The 22,072-nt window shown below is 43.1% G+C and overlaps 1 protein-coding gene across 1 annotated transcript in view; it reads right to left on the minus strand.

Annotated features, from left to right (window-relative positions):
* Positions 1-7,618: 7,618 nt before the first annotated feature.
* LOC139479888 (uncharacterized) overlaps positions 7,619-22,072 on the minus strand; it is a 29,139-nt gene continuing 14,685 nt past the window's right edge. Inside the window, exon 2 of the mRNA XM_071262808.1 lies at positions 7,619-12,025. Coding sequence (XP_071118909.1) covers positions 10,562-12,025 — 1,464 coding nt within the window. The 3' untranslated portion in view covers positions 7,619-10,561. The remainder of the gene's footprint in view (positions 12,026-22,072) is intronic.

Raw genomic sequence — 22,072 nt, forward strand, 5'->3', positions numbered from 1 at the left:
ACTATAGGTTACACAAAGCTCAGTACAACTATAGGTTACACAATGACCTGTACAACTATAGGTTACACAATGATCTGTTCAACTATAGGTTACACAATGACCTGTACAACTATAGGTTACACAAAGCTCAGTACAACTATAGGTTACACAATGACCTGTACAACTATAGGTTACAGAATAACCTGTACAACTATAGGTTACACAATGATCTGCACAACTATAGGTTACACGATGATCTGTACAACTATAGGTTACACGATGATCTGCACAACTATAGGTTACACAATGATCTGCACAACTATAGGTTACACGATGACCTCTACAACTATAGGTTACACAATAACCTGTACAACTATAGGTTACACAATGACCTGTACAACTATAGGTTACACAATGACCTGTACAACTATAGGTTACACAAAGCTCAGTACAACTATAGGTTACACAATGACCTGTACAACTATAGGTTACACAATGACCTGTACAACTATAGGTTACACAATGACCTGTACAACTATAGGTTACACAAAGCTCAGTACAACTATAGGTTACACAATGACCTGTTCAACTATAGGTTACACAATGACCTGTACAACTATAGGTTACACAATGACCTGTACAACTATAGGTTACACAAAGCTCAGTACAACTATAGGTTACACAATGACCTGTACAACTATAGGTTACACAATGACCTGTACAACTATAGGTTACACAATGACCTGTACAACTATAGGTTACACAAAGCTCAGTACAACTATAGGTTACACAATGACCTGTTCAACTATAGGTTACACAATGACCTGTACAACTATAGGTACAAATCATTTTGTAACCTATAGCTGTAATGCTCATTGTGTAACCCAAAGTTGTAGAGAGCATTGTGTAACCTTGTACAGATGATGTTGTAACCTATAGTTGTACAGGTCATTGTGTAAACTATGATGACTGTGTAACCTATAGTTGTACTGATCATGTTGTAACATATAGTTGTACAGATCATTGTGTAACCAAAAGTTGTTTAGGTGATGTTGTAACCTATAGTTGTACAGATAACTGTGTAACCTATTGTTGTACGGATGATGTTGTAACCTGTAGTTGTACAGATGATGTTGTAACCTGTAGTTGTACAGATCACTTTGTAACCTATAGTTGTACAGATGATGTTGTAACCTATAGTTGTACGGATGATGTTGTAACCTGTAGTTGTACGGATGATGTTGTAACTTGTAGTTGTACAGATCACTTTGTAACCTATAGTTGTACAGATGATGTTGTAACCTGTAGTTGTACAGATCACTTTGTAACCTATAGTTGTACGGATGATGTTGTAACCTATAGTTGTACAGATCACCGTGTAACCTATAGTTGTACGGATGATGTTGTAACCTATAGTTGTACAGATCACTGTGTAACCTATAGTTGTACAGATGATGTTGTAACCTATAGTTGTACAGATCACTGTGTAACCTATAGTTGTACAGATCACTGTGTAACCTATAGTTGTACGGATGATGTTGTAACCTATAGTTGTACAGATCACTGTGTAACCTATAGTTGTACGGATGATGTTGTGACCTATAGTTGTACAGATCATTGTGTGACCTATAGTTGTACGGATGATGTTGTAACCTATAGTTGTACAGATCACTGTGTAACCTATAGTTGTACGGATGATGTTGTAACCTATAGTTGTACAGATCACTGTGTACTCTCTCGTGTCGGTACTGTAACTCTCTCGTGTCGGTACTGTGGACTTTCTTGTGTTGGTACTGTGGACTCTCTTGTGTTGGTACTGTGGACTCTCTTGTGTTGGTACTGTGGACTCTCTTGTGTTGGTGGGGGCACGGGTGGCCCAGTTGTCTAAGGCGCCGCGATTCGCTGTGCAGAGTTGCGTCTCTTGGGCACGCCAGAAACCTATGATTGTGGGTTCGAATCCTGGTACGCCCCGATTATGTTTCTAGGTTTGTCAGCACCATATCCGTGCTCGTGGGTTTCACCGAAGTGGTAAACGTCTGAGATCTGCATCACTTCGGGCTTTCCTCCCACATTAAGCTGACACGCCGCGATATAACTGGAATATTGTTAAAAGCGGCGTTTAACCCAACTCACTCACTCACTCACTCTTGTGTTGGTAGTGTGGACTCTCTTGTGTTGGTAGTGTGGACTCTCTTGTGTTGGTAGTGTGGGCTCTCTCGTGTTGGTAAAGAGGACTCTCTTGTGTCGGTACTGTGGACTCTCTTGTGTCGGTACTATGGACTCTCTTGTGTTGGTAGTGTGGACTCTCTTGTGTTGGTAGTGTGGACTCTCTTGTGTAAGTAGTGTGGACTCTCTCGTGTTGGTGCTATGGACTCTCTCATGTCGGTACTGTGGACTCTCTTGTGTTGGTAGTGTGGACTCTCTTGTGTTAGTACTGTGGACTCTCTCGTGTCGGTACTGTGGACTCTTTCGTGTCGGTACTGTGGACTCTCTTGAACTATTATGATCTACATCTAGGTACTACTGTGAACTACAGCAGACTAATACTATGGACTACATCAGGCTACTACTATGAACTACACCAGACTAACACTATGGACTACATCAGGCTACTACTATGAACTACACCAGACTTATACTATGGACTACATCAGACTACTACTATGAACTACACCAGACTAATACTATGGACTACATCAGGCTACTACTATGAATTACAGCAGACTAATACTATTTACTACATCATGCTACTACTATGAACTACAACAGACTAATACTATGGACTACATCATGCTACTACTATGAACTACAGCAGACTAATACTATCTACTACATCAGGCTACTACTATGAACTACAGCAGACTAATACTATCTACTACATCAGGCTACTTCTAGGAACTACAGCAGACTAATACTATCTACTACATCAGGCTACTACTAGGAACTACACCAGACTAATACTATGGACTACATCAGGCTACTACTATGAACTACAGCAGACTAATACTATGGACTACATCAGACTACTACTATGAACTACAGCAGACTTATACTATGGACTACATCAGGCTACTACTATGAACTACAGCAGTCTTATACTATGGACTACATCAGGCTACTACTATGAACTACAACAGACCAATACTATGGACTACATCAGGCTACTACTATGAACTACAGCAGACTAATACTATCTACTACATCAGGCTACTACTATGAACTACAGCAGACTAATACTATCTACTACATCAGGCTACTACTATGAACTACGTCTGGCTACTCCTACGAACTACATCTGGCTACTACTATTGACTACTCCAGGCTACTCCTATGATCTACATTGGGCTACTACAGTCCCGTGAAGATCCAGGTTATAATTGGTCTTCAGCGACCCATGCTTGTCATAAGAGGCGACTAACGGGATCGGGTGGTTAGGCTCGCTGACTTGGTTGATGCTTGTCATCGTATTCCAATTGCGTGGATCGATGCTCATGATTTCAACCTTTGGATTGTTTGGTCTAAAATCGATTATTTACAGACCGCCGCTATATAGCTGGAATATTGCCGAGTCCGGAGTTAAACAACAAACAAACAAACATCAGGCTACTATTAGGAACTACATCAGGCTACTACTAGGAACTACATCAGGCTACTACTAGGAACTACATCAAGCTACTACTAGGAACTACATCATGCTACTACTATGAACTACATCAGACTACTACTAGGAACTACATCAGACTACTACTAGGAACTACATCAGGCTACTATTATGTACCGCACTAGGTTTTCTTGGATGCGGAGTTAATGTGCCTGATAAACGTTGTAGATCGGTCAGACCAGACAGGAGCATTCGCCAATTGTGATGTAATAGCTTTGAAATATGACTGTTTAGCTGAAATTGGAGTTGCGCACATACCTCGTCAAGCAGGAAATGCATCATTGAAATTGACATGCACGTGCACACCACGTGTCAGCATAAGGTCACGTACGTTATTAATTTGATAACATCTAATCAATGACAATTAATCGTGTGCTGCTCGGTATTAATTGCCTCACCTAGTCAGGTAAACACGGCGAGACGGTGTAGCGGGCTGCTGCAACTGAGACAAAGGCATCAATCAATAACAAGCTCATCTCTCACACACACTCCCTGCTGCCAGAATAAACTGCAAATCTTTTCTCTGGCGTCCGCGAAAGCTGCCTCCTGGTGACTGGACACCATCTACTGTTACACAACACGCAGGCAATTTATACAAGTAGCCTCTATATTGATATACCATTCAGTATTAATGGCTACGTTTTATTATACAACTTTACTAAAGTAAATTCGAGAAGGTGATATTTGTGAATCTGATTGGTGGTCCTAGTTCTGGCCCAGGTGGTCGCCCTGACTCAGGTCCGCGGTGTAATCCCCTAGACGCCATTGTACACATCAACCAATCATTCAAATACTCCACAAACATTTAACGAGCACTTACATTGGTGTTAAAGTAAGCTGTGTGACTGCATGATTGACGGGCACAAACACACAGGTGTTGTAATCAACCCGGATACTCTACCTCAAATGTTGACAAATTGGGTATTGTTTGTGTTTTCCATGCCTACTTGGTTAGACTGTTTGTTCAATACTTAATCTCCCTCTACCCTAGATCAACGATACTTAAACTGGTGTCGCGGTGTGTCACCTGCCACTAATGTAGTCTCGAGGGAGGTTTTAAGATCCGTGAATCATATATTTGTAACAATACAATGACAGAACATATTTAGCACGAGATTTCAAACGTCAAGGTAATGTTGGACCTGCATCTATAAGGAATCTTGGTGGTCCTTATACCTGTTGGTTTGTTTTGCTGCGTAATGTGGGTAGAAGCGATCGCAAGGCAAGTACAACTGCGTTTACAGCGTTCGTTCGTCGCGCCGAAGATTCATTTTGGATAACAACTTGACCCCAATGTGCCGACCCTTGGTGGTCCAGTGGTATTACTGGCTCATAGCTTCGGGTGACGGTATATCCTCTCACACAGATCGGTGTGCCTGCTCACACTCGATTATTTACCGGCCGTCTTGATGTACACTGTAGTTGAAATAGCGCTGACTGCGAAGTAAAACAATACTCACTCACTATGATGTATTTGTGTAACTATGACTAGGGATCGCTACTTCAGTTTTCTTAGGGACCGACCATTTGATATTCTGTGAGCCTGGGGTTTTATCTAAAACAATAAATTATGACCGAAAATACTTGATATATAATCATTCTTCCGAATTTTTTTAGAAATTACCAGCGACAAAATTATATTGTTGCAAGATGTATATTTCTTAAAAGAAATTCAGGCTCTTTCTTCCGCCAAACACCTTCGGTCCCTTATGCATGGCATGGTAGGTACAAATGTCACAATGTCACTCATCTGCTTTTGAAACCTTTACATTTGAAGAAAACTGATATTCACAACTTATAAACCATTCTCACATTTCCGTACAGCCGTTTGCATATGCCCAAATCTGACTGGAAAAGGATAAGGTAACATGTTACTATTGTGCCCAGCAGCCGTCTAGCAGCACAGAGCAGCTCGAGTATACCCTGCAAGTAATGTTGGTCGGCACCAGGTTCCAGGAAACTCTGAGATTGACAGAAGCCAACAGGAAATAGTCTTCTCAGTGAGACTCCCCACACGGCATGTGTTGTGACATGTAAATGAAACTTAAAATAACGTTACAAGGAGAAGGGCAAGGTCAACTGACAGGAACAGACGAGGGTATTCATCCTGGTTTTAATAAACCTAACGTGGTCAAAAGAGTTAGTTGTTCAAATTCAATCTGGAACGATTTGATCACACTACAGAATGTTCCTGTTGTTGTCCATCCAAACTCTAGGGGACTGCCGTATCTATTTCAAGAAGCGGAAACTTGGAATCTTTTACAACCAAACTATTGATTCGACCCGACCAGTTATCGTGACATAAGTGATAATTGCATGGTCAGCATTAACGAGCACACTTACCGTTAATCATTGATATAAAGGTGGTTTTCCCCAGGAAACGCGGCATTTATAATCAAGGAAATAGTTTGTCCAAGGTATGGATCTATGCTATAAACACCGAGCCGGGAACACTTGCTTGTGTATCATTTTGCGCCATGAGGATTCCGGGACAAACGACTAAACTGTAGGTGACTCTCGGGTCAGTCGGTGAGTTGGACACATGGAGCTACAGGTGACTCTCGGGTCAGTCGGAGAGTTGGACACATGGAGCTATAGGTGACTCTCGGGTCAGTCGGTGAGTTGGACACATGGAGCTGTAGGTGACTCTCGGGTCAGTCGGTGAGTTGGACACATGGAGCTCTAGGTGACTCTCGGGTTAGTCGGTGAGGTGGACACATGGAGCTATAGGTGACTCTCGGGTCAGTCGGTGAGTTGGACACATGGAGCTATAGGTGACAAGGGTCAGTCGGTGAGTTGGACACATGGAGTTACATGTGACTCTCGAGTCAGTCGGTGAGTTGGACACATGGAGCTACAGGTGACTCTCGGGTCAGTCGGTGAGTTGGACACATGGAGTTACAGGTGACTCTCGAGTCAGTCGGTGAGTTGGACACATGGAGCTACAGGTGACTCTCGGGTCAGTCGGTGAGTTGGACACATGGAGCTACAGGTGACTCTCGGGTCAGTCGGAGAGTTGGACACATGGAGCTATAGGTGACTCTCGGGTCAGTCGGTGAGTTGGACACATGAGGCTACATGTGACTAGGATCAGTCGGTGAGTCGAGCAGACAAGATACACGAAGCTATAGGTGACAAGGGTCAGTCGGAGAGTTGGACACATGGAGCTATAGATGACTCTCGGGTCAGTCAGTGAGTTGGACACATGGAGCTACAGGTGACTCTCGGGTCAGTCGGTGAGTTGGACACATGGAGCTACATGTGACTCTAGGATCAGTCGGTGAGTTGGACACATGGAGCTATAGGTGACTCTCGGGTCAGTCGGTGAGTTGGACACATGGAGCTACAGGTGACTCTCGAGTCAGTCGGTGAGTTGGACACATGGAGCTATAGGTGACTCTCGGGTCAGTCGGTGAGTTGGACACATGGAGCTATAGGTGACTCTCGGGTCAGTCGGAGAGTTGGACACATGGAGCTATAGGTGACTCTCGGGTCAGTCGGTGAGTTGGACACATGGAGTTACATGTGACTCTTGGGTCGGTCGGTGAGTTGGACACATGGAGCTATAGGTGACTCTCGGGTCAGTCGGAGAGTTGGACACATGGAGCTATAGGTGACTCTCGGGTCAGTCGGTGAGTTGGACACATGGAGTTACAGGTGACTCTTGGGTCAGTCGGTGAGTTGGACACATGGAGCTATAGGTGACTCTCGGGTCAGTCGGTGAGTTGGACACATGGAGTTACAGGTGACTCTTGGGTCAGTCGGTGAGTTGGACACATGGAGCTATAGGTGACTCTCGGGTCAGTCGGTGAGTTGGACACATGGAGTTACAGGTGACTCTCGAGTGTTGGACACATACAGCTCTTGGTGTCCTAGGGTCAGTCGGTGAGTTGAGCAGACAGAACACATTGGATATTTGTTGACAACAAGTTGAGGGAGGCTCCCACCCACACACACGAATACATGAAAACGTGAGAGTAGGCTGCACAAGTTTTATTTTAAAATCATTTTCAGACAGTGCATATACATCACATGATCCTGGACATTCAGTCGCTGTACTCTAATATCCATACACAACTCCACAAACAGTGTCGCTGATTTCTATTTACAATGTGAAATGCGAGTCACCAAGTTTTCATTTTTACCAGTTTCATCGGTCATGGAAAGGCGCAATACAACTACAACGGTATTAGTTTTAGCAGCCGAAGTATCAGGATAAAAGAATAAAAACTGGAAATCACATATAAAACAATAGCATATCAAAATGCGACAATTCAAATATATACATAACACAAATGTATTGTCAAAACATCATTTAGGGGATCAGTGGAATTGAGGAGAACACAGCCAGCTCGGAGTATCTGAGTTCGGCATATGCCAGGATATTTTAAACAGCATGCATCATGTCAGTGGCCGCAGTATTTGTGCATTTAATAACACAAACGTATATTCCACGTTATTGATTTATACAGTATGAAGTTACCTCAATCGTTATACAGAGAATGCTAGAATAAGTCTTCCCTACCAGATCAACTATGTAATGTTTGGAGGGGTGTCAATAAAATGTGCCCTGTGTATGTAGGCGTATGTTAACTGAGAGGCAAAAGAAAGTATACCGAGTTTGTGTTTTATGTAACTGAAAACTGAAAGAACTGTTGTTAGTTTTGAGCATGTCTATTTAACCACCACTCATTCCTGCAACTGTTGAAAAAAAGTAATCTCTGGCTGTGTAATGTTGTGTAAAAATATTAAATTGATTCATTGAAGACGGGGGTAAGAAATGAATTTGTAACATGACCCCTGCCATGTTTGACATGTAAATGTGATTTTCAAAGATAAGATGTCTAAGATACCCATCAACAGTTGTGTATTATGCGATTTAGTTTTCAATTTATTAAAGTTTTAAATCAAATTATGTTTTAAAACAAAAAAAACCATGTGGAAGTATTCTTTCAGTGCTGACTAAGCACCACTACAGGTCATCGCTAACTTAAGATATTTTCTATTGCAACTCAAACATACGATAAAGCTGAGAGGTATAGTTTATGTTGCTGTTCAGTTTATAGTTTGGTAAGTTAACACTCCCTGCCGCTCTAGGGTTGCCCCATGAATAGTCGTCTACTACTTGACAGGAAACAGACATGCATAGAAGTACAATACACACAGACGTTTACTCTCCGTAGAAAAACAGAAACAGCTTGGAAACATTTTTAAAACACATAACTCTATAATTAGGAAGCTCATTTCGAGGTAAATTAGTTTCCAAATTCTGGGAATATTGTCAAAATCTGAAATTTGGAAACACAAGATGTTTCTCCGTTTGTTGCCATATTGAAAATTACTGGAAAAGGCTGTGGAAAACCAAAGACATATGTAACTGGCCACACTATCACGAGTTGACGGCCTATTATTTGTCCATTTTCGTCACAGTAGTGAGCAGTTACCTCACAAACCTTGCCACATTTGTCAAGGTGAGCCGAGCATCGACACATTGAAATATATACACAGGAGAGCTCACTCAACTCATGTTCCAGCATGACGTGAACCAGAAAGCTATGTGTTCATAACTGCACTCATTGGATGTACGCCCATACATCGGTTCTCAGTCTTTAGAATGTTACACAAACCATATCCGCGTTCCATTTCTATAGTTCTTCAGTTCTTCTTACCTTTCTCAAATAGACAGAATGTACATGCGTCCTACAGTAACAAAGAAGTGTTTTATTGCTTGAATATAAAATTGAACATAAACCACTAGTTTGTAAATAATCCACCCGCAGCAATCAATGTACAGGTCTACTTTACTGTGTGGTGGCCAAATATCTTATGCATAAAAATGAGAACGAATTCAAATATATCAAACAAGTAACTACATTTAGAAACTCCTTGTTAATCTACAACATGTAAATTACATTCAAATGTAACTCATATTTTATAACAATTCAACCTCGTGGAGACAAATTGATAAAACATATATTGTCATTATAAGACGAGACACACGAGCAAAAAGTGAATTTTGAGAGAATTTTATGGCAGAGATCTAAACAATGTCAAAATTATAATATCGCAAAACCCGTAACATATGTGATGAACGCCACATCTACCAAATTTATAACAGATAGGATTATACTTGGAACTGAGTGTCGTGGTTTCTGGAGACATATTTACAGAGCAATGCATTTTGAGAGAATTAAATGTAAAAATATATTGCACAAATAAAACGTGTTGAGCGCCGCTGCCGACTACACGTGTAGAAAAAGTTCATTATCTTTTGAATAAAAACGACTGAATTATGGCCTTAAATAGGTTTATCAATATGATTGTTGTTGTGGCCATGTTGGAAATCGGATCAGAATCATGAGAAGAAATCGGGGCGTCATCAAGCATGTGGTGACATTGGTGGGGACAATAACGAGAAGGTTCAGCGTCATCATAGTGGTCTGAAGACATTGTTGTTTTACGGCAGACGACGCATATATGCTCACTTAGTTTCAGCTAGGTGAACAAATAAAAATAACGGATTAACCCACTGAAAAGCAATATTGAAAGCATATAGCTCAACGCAAAATATAATTTAAAAAATGTTACATATGTAAACATTACAAAAAGTCTAATTTCATTTAGAATAAGAACATATGGACATGCAGTCGTCATCTTTCTTTCCTTCCAGTAACATCCCCACCAGACACACAATGGTTCATAGGCTATTCAACATTGCTTACAATGCTATTGTCCGTCAAATCACACATATCCCTCGATGGTTTTCAAAAGTGCATTCAAAGTGACAAACTCGAGAGACATTGAACATTGTGTACTGTACATACATGTGCCCAGCTTGGCAAGTCACGACCTTTTGTTCAGGGCAAACAATACCACACACCCTGCCCCGGAGTACACTGTCAGAAGAAACATAGCAATCCGTTATCGGGAATACAATCTCATGAACTCGTCATCTCTCAATGGCCTCCATAAATGACCCATCACTTTGGCTACTTCTATTTTGGAATCTCCATACGACCTTGCTGTCTTCTTCAGGTGTCTGTGAAATTCTGTTGACCAGTCTGGAGACTTGGGCCAGTCGCATTTCTTGAGGAGGGCATTCTGGCGAACAACCAGCGACTTAAGATTCTTGCTTCTGTTTGCCAGTAAAATGAGTGAGGCATTAGACAGCCTTTCCCGAATCACAAGTGAATGCAGACGATGGCAGTGCTGCACAATAAACAGGAAGTGGGAGTCACCTCGGTCGTGGAAAGACCTACGGCCTTGAATTCTAGGAAGGTGCTTCTGTACCAACAATTCCAGAGTCTTACTGTAGTGCTCTACGACAGTACTGGCGATGTCGGCTGTCATCTTCGAATAAGGCGTAGAAAACCGTACTTCCACAACAGGAGCTCTTGGTTGGAACAAGAGATCTTTCTTTGTGAAGCCTTGTATCTCCAAAATGACTCTCAGTTGTGGAGCAATCTCCTTCAAGAGCTTCCATGCTTCGAACGACACTGCCTCACAGTCGCATGTATAGGGGTCCTGCAGTATGTGTAGATACACCAGCCCCATCCCGCCCAGCAGCAGCAGCATCTCCTCGTCCAGGTGCTGGGGGCTGACAGTCAGGCGGAACAGGTTGGAGAACCTGGCTAGTTCTGGCAGTGGAACTGGGACCTTGGACAGGTTGAGGAGTTCAAGTGTCCGCATGGTCTCCTGGCAGCTGCCTATCATGGACTCAATGAGGCCTGGAACCTCGCACTCGTCCAGGAGGAGTTGGTTCAGCCTCAGTGACTTCAGAGTGCGGATGTTTCTCAGCGTCAGCTTGAGGATATCTAGGATTTTACCACCAGTTCCGTGGATCCTCACACCGGCAATGCCGCGGCTCTCGCACGAGAACGTGAACAAGAAAGTATGCAGTTTGGGCATCGGAAACTCTTCATAAAACTCAAAGAAGCAGTTCAGTACTCTGAGAAACTCATACAAACTGAAGAAGTTGTCAATCGGCGTTATGATGATCTTCTTGAAGTGTGCACCCACCTTTAACAGGCACACCTGGGTTTTCCTACAACAGAGGTCTCGCTGGTAGCCCTTGTAGAGGTTGAAGATACGGCGGGTCAAGGTTCTCTCTAGCAAAGTGAAAGTCTCCCACACACGGGGGGAGTAGAACGTGGAGCGCCAGGTGTAGCACACTTGGGAAGCCACGTGACGGTACTTGGGAGTCAGCAGGGTGAAGATGTCTTCCAGCAGCATCTGAGGGACGCCGGTCCAGTCTCTTTTCAAAGGTGTCAGGAACCTCGGACACTCTCCGTCATCCTCCTCCTCCTCCTCATGGTCGTCGTGGTCGTCGTAGTCCGAGTCCGACAGTCGGTACTTCCTCACATAGCGGCGCTGTACGACGTGCATCTGCAATATAAACTTAGAGCATAATCATCGAGCTACGAGGAATTACAAAGTAGCTGGCCCTCGTGAAGAAATGGTTTAAGTTCCGAGCCTTCGGACAGATACTCCATAATTCCGAGTTTCCAATAGGTTATTCTACATAAACTGCAGGGCAAAAGACCAATCAACATTGAGAATCGCTAAATGGACCAATAAGCATTGAGAATTGATAAACATGTGCACACATAGAAAAGTTATGAAACACTATCACCCTAATCTTAAGGGTAATAAACTGACTGCCAAAAGAAACTTTACCACTTTAAAAATGAAATTGAAAAAGACAAGTTCAAACTAAATCAATGCATAACAAGTCGTCCAAACATAACAATCATGCAGAAAGTGATGCACGTCCACGGCACATTTTAATGTAGAAAATGCGAAAAAGTGAAAAACAAGTGCCGCTTGGGCAGACGAAATTACACGTACAATAAGAGTATGTAAACAAAACGGACACCATGTCGGACATGCGCACTGATACGACACCACCACCACAGAAATCCCATGACTGACACCATAACAACGCGAGCGGGCCTAGGGTATAATACAGATTGGAATCACGCATGCCGTTTGGTCAGTGTTGCTGTAACTAACCTGATGCAACGTTACAGTCAGACCGGGCAGACATAAGACATGCCAAGAAAAGGGAGACCCAGGGTAACTACACCCAATGAAAATCTGTACTTGCCTACTTTGCATTTCCGAAATAGATTCCTGACACTGACGTCATTAGCGACGAATGCCTCAGGGCATACGATCAGTCGACAGAGGACAGTTATTGACAGCAAAACATCGTCGTCAGAGATTGAGATGGGCCCAGACTGTACTTCGTTGGCAGCGACGTGACCGGCAGAGCGTCGTGTTCACTGATCAAAGCCGGTTCTGTCTGTTCAGAGATTATGGAAGACAGCGTGCACGTGTTTACCGCCGAAGGGCAGAACGAACGGCGGTATGTTGCGTTCAGGAGGTCGGGTCGTATGGTGGAGGGGGTGTTGTGGCATGGGGAAGAATTTGTGGACAGGAGAGAACACCACAGGTCATCTTTAACGAAAATATGACAGCTCGGCGTTCCAAGGATGACATTCTTCGTGCAATTGTTCTACCATTTCTAGAGCTGACACGTTGGTATCCTTTATCAGCATGTACGACCCTATACAGCTCGATTCGCACTGAACCTCCTCGCAGCCAACAACGCTCGCTCCCCTGGGATATCATGGATAGTCGTGTTCAACAGCGACCACATCCTCCATTATCGACAAGAACTGATCCAGGCCCTCCAAGAAGAATGGCGACGTATTCCACTTGACGTCCACTGACTTTTTCTGTGCGCCGGAGAGTTTTTGCGTGTCTTGTAGCAGGGAGTGGTCATACACGCTATTAATGTGACGTGTCATTGAACTTGAGCAATCTTACTTGTGTGTGCCCTTTGTCCATGATGTTGAAAGCTTGTTTTTGCTACCCCAACCTCAATTTGTACAACTGCCATCCCAATATCGGATGCTGTATGGCTGTCGTGTTAAATGTTAATTTCGTTGAGTTTTTTTAATATCTTTTCAATACATTTTACTTCATGCATCTATCTTTCTGGCCGTCAGTTTATATAACGATTTAGACACAAGCATACCATCTTCACGTACAGATGACAACGAATTCGGTATGCGGTAACAAATGGGCATTAATCCATTGAGTAAAGATTGATTCTACGTATACCAACAAAATCTTTTCTCCTGAACACCTTTATTCTGACCATGTTAGCTGGCGAAACGACGCTACCTGTCTCTAGATATGTTTCTACTATAACTGGTTTCTACAACAAGATGCAAATGTATTTATTATCTCAATATATGATGACATTCTTGTTCAGAAACCCGACCCAGGTCATATTAATTCAGGTAACCTATTATTTTGTTACAGCTGAGACTAGTACCAGGCAATTATTGAGGTCACTTTGAGCATTTCAGTATTCACCGGTTTGGCTGGTGATGGGATTTCACCCGTCGTTCATGAGGGACTATTCACACGCCACATCAGGTCTGCGATATCTGTGGAACACATCCCCGGAAACAGAAAGGCCTTGTATGAGTAAAGAGTATAAAACAGCACATGGTAAGCTGGTGCAATTCCTGGTATTTGATAAAAACACATGCCTCATTCCCCTCGTTCCGTTCCTATGTTCTGACAATTGATGTTTCACATTTGGCCTGACCGTGGTCATATATTTGTCTTTGTTTCAAGGAGAAATTGGAATTTATGAAGAGTTACTAGTATTTAAAATCCAGTTATTAAGGGATCGCGATTCACTGATTGATACTGAAACACGTCTTCCCTACCGCTCAGGTAGTCTTTGGGAAGGCGGTATCTGCGCTTTGACATTTCTGTAGGAGTTGTCAAAACATGAAACATGTCATACTAGTAAAGAAAGTCCATGTGTCTTCTGCTCTGTTCCAGCTCTGAGCCTTATTGTACAAGTACTCACACCAGAAGTAGTGCGTTGGAGTTGCAGTAATACACCCGACTTTCAGACTTCTTCTGGGATAATTCTTTCATATCTTGGAGAATCCATTTACTGTTACAATCATTGCTGTTAACTGCTGTCATTGCAGAAGTATTTATGTAATACTGGAGAAGTATATTCTCCCAACAATACCCACTTGGGCAACTCTCCCAGCTAATAGGCGTAACGTTGCGTAATAAGCTAATACGCCTGACCAAAAGCTGTTTCCTGGGAGGGATGAGAACATCAAAAGAGGATGGTGACCTGGAGGTCGGGATTAACGTCTCCCCGGTGACCCGTTCTGCAGCAACATGGAACACGGGGAATATTTCCTCTGTTTATGGGGTCCTATCATGTAGACATTAATAACTGATGCTTCAATCCAAACTTGTTGTCGGTCTTTAAATGCTATTACACGGCTCTATCAAAGGAGAAAATATTGCAAATTAGTTTTATTGTCTGCTACATTGCGTAAGAATTATCGCTGGGATTAAGGTTGCACGCCAACACAACACTCGATGAAACATTATCACGTTAAAAAAGCTAGCATTTGCTGTTCTTTGATATCGATAGTATAAAAAAGTCGCATATATTTAGCAGTTGAATTGTATACCGATTGAATCCCTCTTGCCTGGAGCAATGGCCCTATTACACTCATCCGACAATATGATTGTTTTCCACGCCTTTGATCGGGCAACAGTTTTCGTGATTTCAGAGTAATATAATATGATAGTTCATAGAGGCACTTGGCGTGGAGTTTCAGGATTTTGTGCTGTTATGATGAAAACGCTCTCCTCTATATCATTATGCAATAGGCAGTTGAGATCGATCGTTTAAGCGGTCTTTGACATGCTTGGCAGTGTAAATGACTCATTCTCTGCCATTACCTGCGATACTCGTTGCGTTTTATTACCATGTTTCCTTTCAAGAGTTTTTCATGGAATCTATAGCTTTTGCATTATTCTTGGTGTTACAATACATTGGGGAAATATCTCTCCCTTGTTAAAACTACGTTCGCCATGTTCACTATCACCGCTAGCCCGTTGGGCCTGCACTGGACTAAGCTAAGGCTTTGATGATGAAACAAATACCAAATTAAAAATTAAATTTTATAGCGTTAGGAATGAATTGATTCCTGGTACATTACGCAGTGTTTGTGTAAAACACATCAATAATGTAGCACCTTGAGAAAAAATCTATCAAATAAATAATACAACTTGTAAATATTCATCTGATGGATTACTAATCTGGCACGGATCATTTAACCCAGTGAAAGGAATAGTGGAATTACAGCGATTACTGGATTGATCGAGAGATGGGTTGTTGAGACACAGTTACTGCTGCCTAGCTGCCGGGTTGGGCGCACGTTCACAAAGCCTGCGGATGTCTTTAGAGCGTGTGTACACGACTTGAATGTAGTAAAAACACGAACACACATCTTAGCATTACGATCACCTTTGTCCCTTATGGAAATTAATGTACTTTGCTCGGAATAGACCCTTATTTGTTCCGAGTGTTGTCCGACTGTGATGTACGAGGGCTGGTAAAAAGTTCTAAGCCTGACTAACTGTCAACTATGGGCCATAGCAAAGTGAACTAGTCAATGTACTACATCGTTTCAGTAGTTCATTGCAAGTGTATTTGGTCTGTTGAGGCCGTTTGTATATTAGTGAGAGACAGTTGAACGTTATAGGGGTCCAAATGGACACAGAAACGGAAAAGAACGGGTACCGAGCAGTCATCAATTTTTTATACTTTAGAAAAAAGTACTCCCCAATAAATCCATGACCATGTCACAAGAGTATGGGGATAAGTGCCCTATCTATTCCACTGTTAAACGTTGGCCAGCTTTGTTTAAGCCTGGTAGATCAAGCATTGATGAGGACCCGAGGTCTGGACGTCCCTCAAACAAGGAGATAGAAAAACTTACACTGTCAAATAGACGTGTTACCATAGCTGAATTGAGGAAGACACAGGTCTAAGCCATTGATCCATTGAAACTGTCATTCGTGAACATTTACAGGTGAATAAGTTATATGCTCTTTGGGTGCAAACGTTACTTAATTCTGATCTTGAGGAAAAAAGATCTAACATTGCCAGGGAAAGTTTAGAGCTAATTGAGGAGGATGTAGTCAAATTCAAAAGAGATTAGTAACGGGTGATGAAACATGGCTCTACCACTATGATCCCGAGTCAAAACGTCAATCCATAGAATGGCACCATTCCACTTCTCCGGCACCAAAAATATATCAAGTCTTCAAGATCAGTGAAGAAAGTTATGGCCACTGTATTCTGGGGTGCAAAGGGTGTGATCCTTGTTGATTGCTTAGAAAGTCAAAAGACGATTACCGGTGCCTACTATGCTGATTGGATTCATCGCATGAGAGATTCCCTCAAAGAATAGAAATGATCTAATAACATTTGGACAAATTGGCGAATATCTTACATGAGATACAAACTAGGATCTACTACTGATAGGTAACAGATGTTTGAGAGTGTGACCTTGGGTGTAAATGTGACCTTTGATATAAACAAAAGGAAGATGAGCTGCATTTACAAGCACTAAGGGGAAACAGAACAACCCGCATCTACACGTAACAGGTACCGCGTTACTGTTGACAAGTTCTGTATGTACAGCCGAGTGGACAAACGGTTGTTGTCTCACACTCGGGGTCAGTCCAGGCGTCCCCGCCGCAGCTGAAGTAGTGGTAAATGGGGCGTAAACCCACATTCACTATAACATCCAATGAATGAGTTAACCACTACATGCAACACACGTTACACGTGTATGTAGGAAAAGCGAAGTACTCGAAACACCTACATATTCTTTACGAGCGACCTTCACATTGATATTGACCTTCAGCCTAACAATGTTACGGATGACATGTGCCAAGTTTCATGGAACTACAGTAAATCCATCTTGAGAAGATCTTTCTCGCATAATATAGATAATGACCTAAATACACGACATAAGGAATAAGTATGAAAAATATACACTGTAGAGACACACGAAAACTACATTAGCTCGATATATCGCGACTTCCTTTATATCATTGTTTGAACTTGCTTAAGTCGAAGTATGAAGAGAGGCAATATCGGATAAGACTATGTATTTTACCGGTCCCTACTCCTGCAACATACAATGGAGGCTGGTCGTGTTTATCAAACGGTGTGGTTTGTCAGCAAGCTAGTACTGCCGGCAGTGTATGTCATTGCTCACGGACATGTCTGCCACTAAACCCGTAATCTATCATCCGCTGAGAGTAATATTTTAGCAACTTGATAAAAATATCTACAGTTTTAAGACCAATGCAATCATTATCCATAAGCAGATCCTCAGTAATTGAGCCCTGCAGTCAAGCCACACAGTGAATGAGAACAGTCACACGACCACGGGGTAGGATGACATACTCGCACATTAGCACTACCACCCAACACAATATATTAATAAGTCCAACTCAAGTCTGAACCAAACATGAACCCCAGGACGAAATGTTAACGTCTTAACTTGCAGCGATTCAACTTTTTTTTCTGGACCCCCCCCATATCGCTTTTATGCGGCTCTTTCCATTGCTGTAATAACTAAACGGCAGTTGCATATATAAACGATACTGCAGACTACAGTCAGGCCCTAAGTGAGTAGTAGACCAAAACGTTTTCCTTTGAAGAGAAGAAATTATGATTACATTTTATATATGATTCCCTTTATGAGACTATATTGCGGCGTGGTTACGTTCACACAGCCACGGATGACTCGCCTGGAACCAAAATGTCATTAATTTGAACAAAATGTACTAAATGTCCTTGTTCCAGGAAATGATCTCTAAACGAAAAACAATACCGGCAAATTTTCCATCATAACACTCTTAAATCTGAAATAATTCCCCAAGAATCGCAGAAAACACAAAGACATTTGCGTGACGCACATCCGTAAAATGGTCGCATCTTGCATGGACATGATCCCCACGTTGAAAGGAGTCTCTGCATGACCTGTCTCGCAAAATTAGATCGCAGTGTCTGCGAGTCATTCAGCCCGTGTCTTCCAACAGGCGCCATGATGGGCATACTTGCACTCACAGCGCCACAGAAGGATGATGCTTTAAACAGGATAGAAATTTTATTTCCAAATCTCATGCTGAAGTCGACAAACAAAGAAGCAATGCTCACTCAGCGTGGTGTCGCCATGCCGACGATCAATCAAGATGGCGGCGGCTATGCCCACGCTGAGATCTCGTGTGCACCTGACTTCTGATTTTAAAGATTATTAGAAGGAAACGGCTTTTTCTGTGGTAAATAGAATGAATCATACCCTTTGTACCTTTAGTGGATGTCTAAACATATTTCTAGGGAGCCAATGTGATGTTAGGCGGAAATCTTCCTCGACAGAAACTTGAGCAAATACATAAATTGGGCATCGAATATGCATGCACCATTGACAAAGCTATAAGTACATCTGGGACTGACGTACTGCAGACGCAGTTTAGCATGTAACTACTGAGGCGGCTACTTTGTTGGTGATCTGCCTCAATCGAGAACCGAGCGATGCTTAATGTCTCCTAGCAGAAGGGGCAAGGCGTCACGGTAACCGCCCTTGTAGATTCTGAACCGGGCGGCCTTACAATACGTCAACCCTTCCATATCCTGTACCAGGTGGCCTTACTATACGTCAACCCTTCCATATCCTGTACCAGGTGGCCTTACTATACGTCAGCCCTTCCATATCCTGTACCAGGAGGCCTTACTATACGTCAGCCCTTCCATATCCTGTACCAGGTGGCCTTACTATACGTCAACCCTTCCATATTCTGTACCAGGAGGCCTTACTATACCCCAACCCTTCCATATTCTGTACCAGGAGGCCTTACTATACGTCAACCCTTCCATATTCTGTACCAGGATGCCTTACTATACGTCAACCCTTCCATATCATGTACCAGGAGGCCTTACTATACGTCAACCCTTCCATATTCTGTACCAGGAGGCCTTACTATACGTCAACCCTTCCATATCCTGTACCAGGTGGCCTTACAATACGTCAACCCTTCCATATTCTGTACCAGGAGGCCTTACTATACGTCAACCCTTCCATATTCTGTACCAGGAGGCCTTACAATACGTCAACCCTTCCATATCATGTACCAGGTGGCCTTACTATACGTCAACCCTTCCATATTCTGTACCAGGAGGCCTTACTATACGTCAACCCTTCCATATTCTGTACCAGGTGGCCTTACTATACGTCAACCCTTCCATATTCTGTACCAGGAGGCCTTACTATACCCCAACCCTTCCATATTCTGTACCAGGAGGCCTTACTATACGTCAACCCTTCCATATTCTGTACCAGGAGGCCTTACTATACGTCAACCCTTCCATATTCTGTACCAGGAGGCCTTACTATACGTCAACCCTTCCATATTCTGTACCAGGAGGCCTTACTATACGCCAACCCTTCCATATCCTGTACCAGGTGGCCTTTCAATACGTCAACCCTTCCATATTCTGTACCAGGTGGCCTTACTATACGTCAACCCTGCCATATCCTGTACCAGGTGGCCTTACAATACGCCAACCCTTCCATATTCTGTACAAGTTGGCCTTACTATACGCCAACCCTTCCATATTCTGTACCAGGAGGCCTTACAATACGTCAAGCCTTCATAATCCTGTACCAGGTGGCCTTACTATACGTCAAGCCTTCATTATCCTGCACCAGGTGGCCTTACTATACGGCAACCCTTCCATATCCTGTACTGGGTGGCCTTACTATGCGCCAAACCTTCATTATGCTGTACCAGGTGGCCTAACTATAAGCCAACCCTTCCATATTCTGTACCAGATGGCCTTACTATACGCCAACCCTTCCATATTCTGTACCAGTTGTCTTTATCATACATAAACCATTGCAGATTCTATAGTAGGTGTCCTTAACATACATCAACCCTTGCAGATTCTGCACCAGGTGTCCTTACTATGCGCTAGATAGTGTGGCACCAGGTGTCCTTACTATGCGCTAGATAGTGTGGCACCAGGTGTCCTCACTATGCGTTAGATAGTGTGGCACCAGGTGTCCTTACTATGCGCTAGATAGTGTGGCACCAGGTGTCCTTACTATGCGCTAGATAGTGTGGCACCAGGTGTCCTTACTATGCGTTAGATAGTGTGGCACCAGGTGGCCTTACAATACGTCAACGCTTGGAGATTTTGAACTGGTGTCCTTTATAATTTACATTTTATGGAATATGTTTAAACATGTATTACTGCTCACGTTTCAGGCAATGTATAATTCATCTGTGATGAAGGTGTGAGAGACGGACAAGGTCTTTGATGAAGGTGTGGGAGACGGACAAGGTCTTTGATGAAGGTGTGGGAGACGTACAAGGTCTGTGAATAAAGTGTGGGAGACGGACAATGTATGTGATGAAGGTGTGAGAGCCGTACAAGGTCTGTGAATAAAGTGTGGGAGACGGACAATGTATGTGATGAAGGTGTGAGAGCCGTACAAGGTCTGTGATGAAAGTGTGGGAGATGGACAATGTATGTGATGAAGGTGTGAGAGACGGAAGGTGTGAGAGACGGACAAGGTCTTTGATGAAGGTGTGAGAGACGGACAATATCTGTGATGAAAGTGTGGGAGACGTACAAGGTTTGTGATGAAGGTGTGGGAGACGTACAAGATCTGTGATGAAGGTGTTGGGGACGGACAAGCTCTGTGATGAAGGTGTGAGAGACGGACAAGGTCTGTGATGAAAGTGTGGGAGACGGACAAGGTCTGTGATGAAGGTGTGGGAGACGTACAAGATTTGTGATGAAGGTGTTGGGGACGTACAAGGTCTGTGAAGAAAGTGTGGGAGACGGACAAGATCTGTGAATAAAGTGTGGGAGACGTATAAGGTTTGTGATGAAGGTGTGAGAGACGGACAAGGTCTGTGATGAAAGTGTGGGAGACGGACAAGGTCTGTGATGAAGGTGTGGGAGACGTACAAGATCTGTGATGAAGGTGTTGGGGACGGACAAGGTCTGTGATGAAGGTGTTGGGGACGGACAAGGTCTGTGATGAAAGTGTGGGAGACGGACAAGGTCTGTGATGAAGGTGTGAGAGACGGACAAGATCTGTGATGAAGGTGTGAGAGACGGAAGGTGTGAGAGACGGACAAGGTTTGTGATGAAGGTGTGAGAGACGGACACGATCTGCGATGAAGGTGTGAGAGACAGACAAGGTCTGTGATGAAGGTGTGGGGGATGGACAAGGTCTGTGATGAAGGTGTGAGAGACGGACAAGATCTGTGATGAAGGTGTGAGAGACGTACAAGATCTGTGATGAACGTGTGGGAGAGTTATAAGGTTTGTGACGAAGGTGTTGGGGATGGACAAGATCTGTGATGAAGGTGTGAAGACGGCCAAGATCTGTGATGAAGGCGTGGGAGACGTACAAGGTTTGTGACGAAGGTGTGGGAGACGTACAAGATCTTTGATGAAAGTGTGGGAGACAGACAAGGTCTGTGATGAAGGTGTGGGAG

The sequence above is a fragment of the Haliotis cracherodii genome, unplaced genomic scaffold (genome assembly GCF_022045235.1).
Source record: "Haliotis cracherodii isolate W230 unplaced genomic scaffold, xgHalCrac1.p SCAF_4, whole genome shotgun sequence".
NCBI lineage: Eukaryota > Metazoa > Mollusca > Gastropoda > Lepetellida > Haliotidae > Haliotis > Haliotis cracherodii.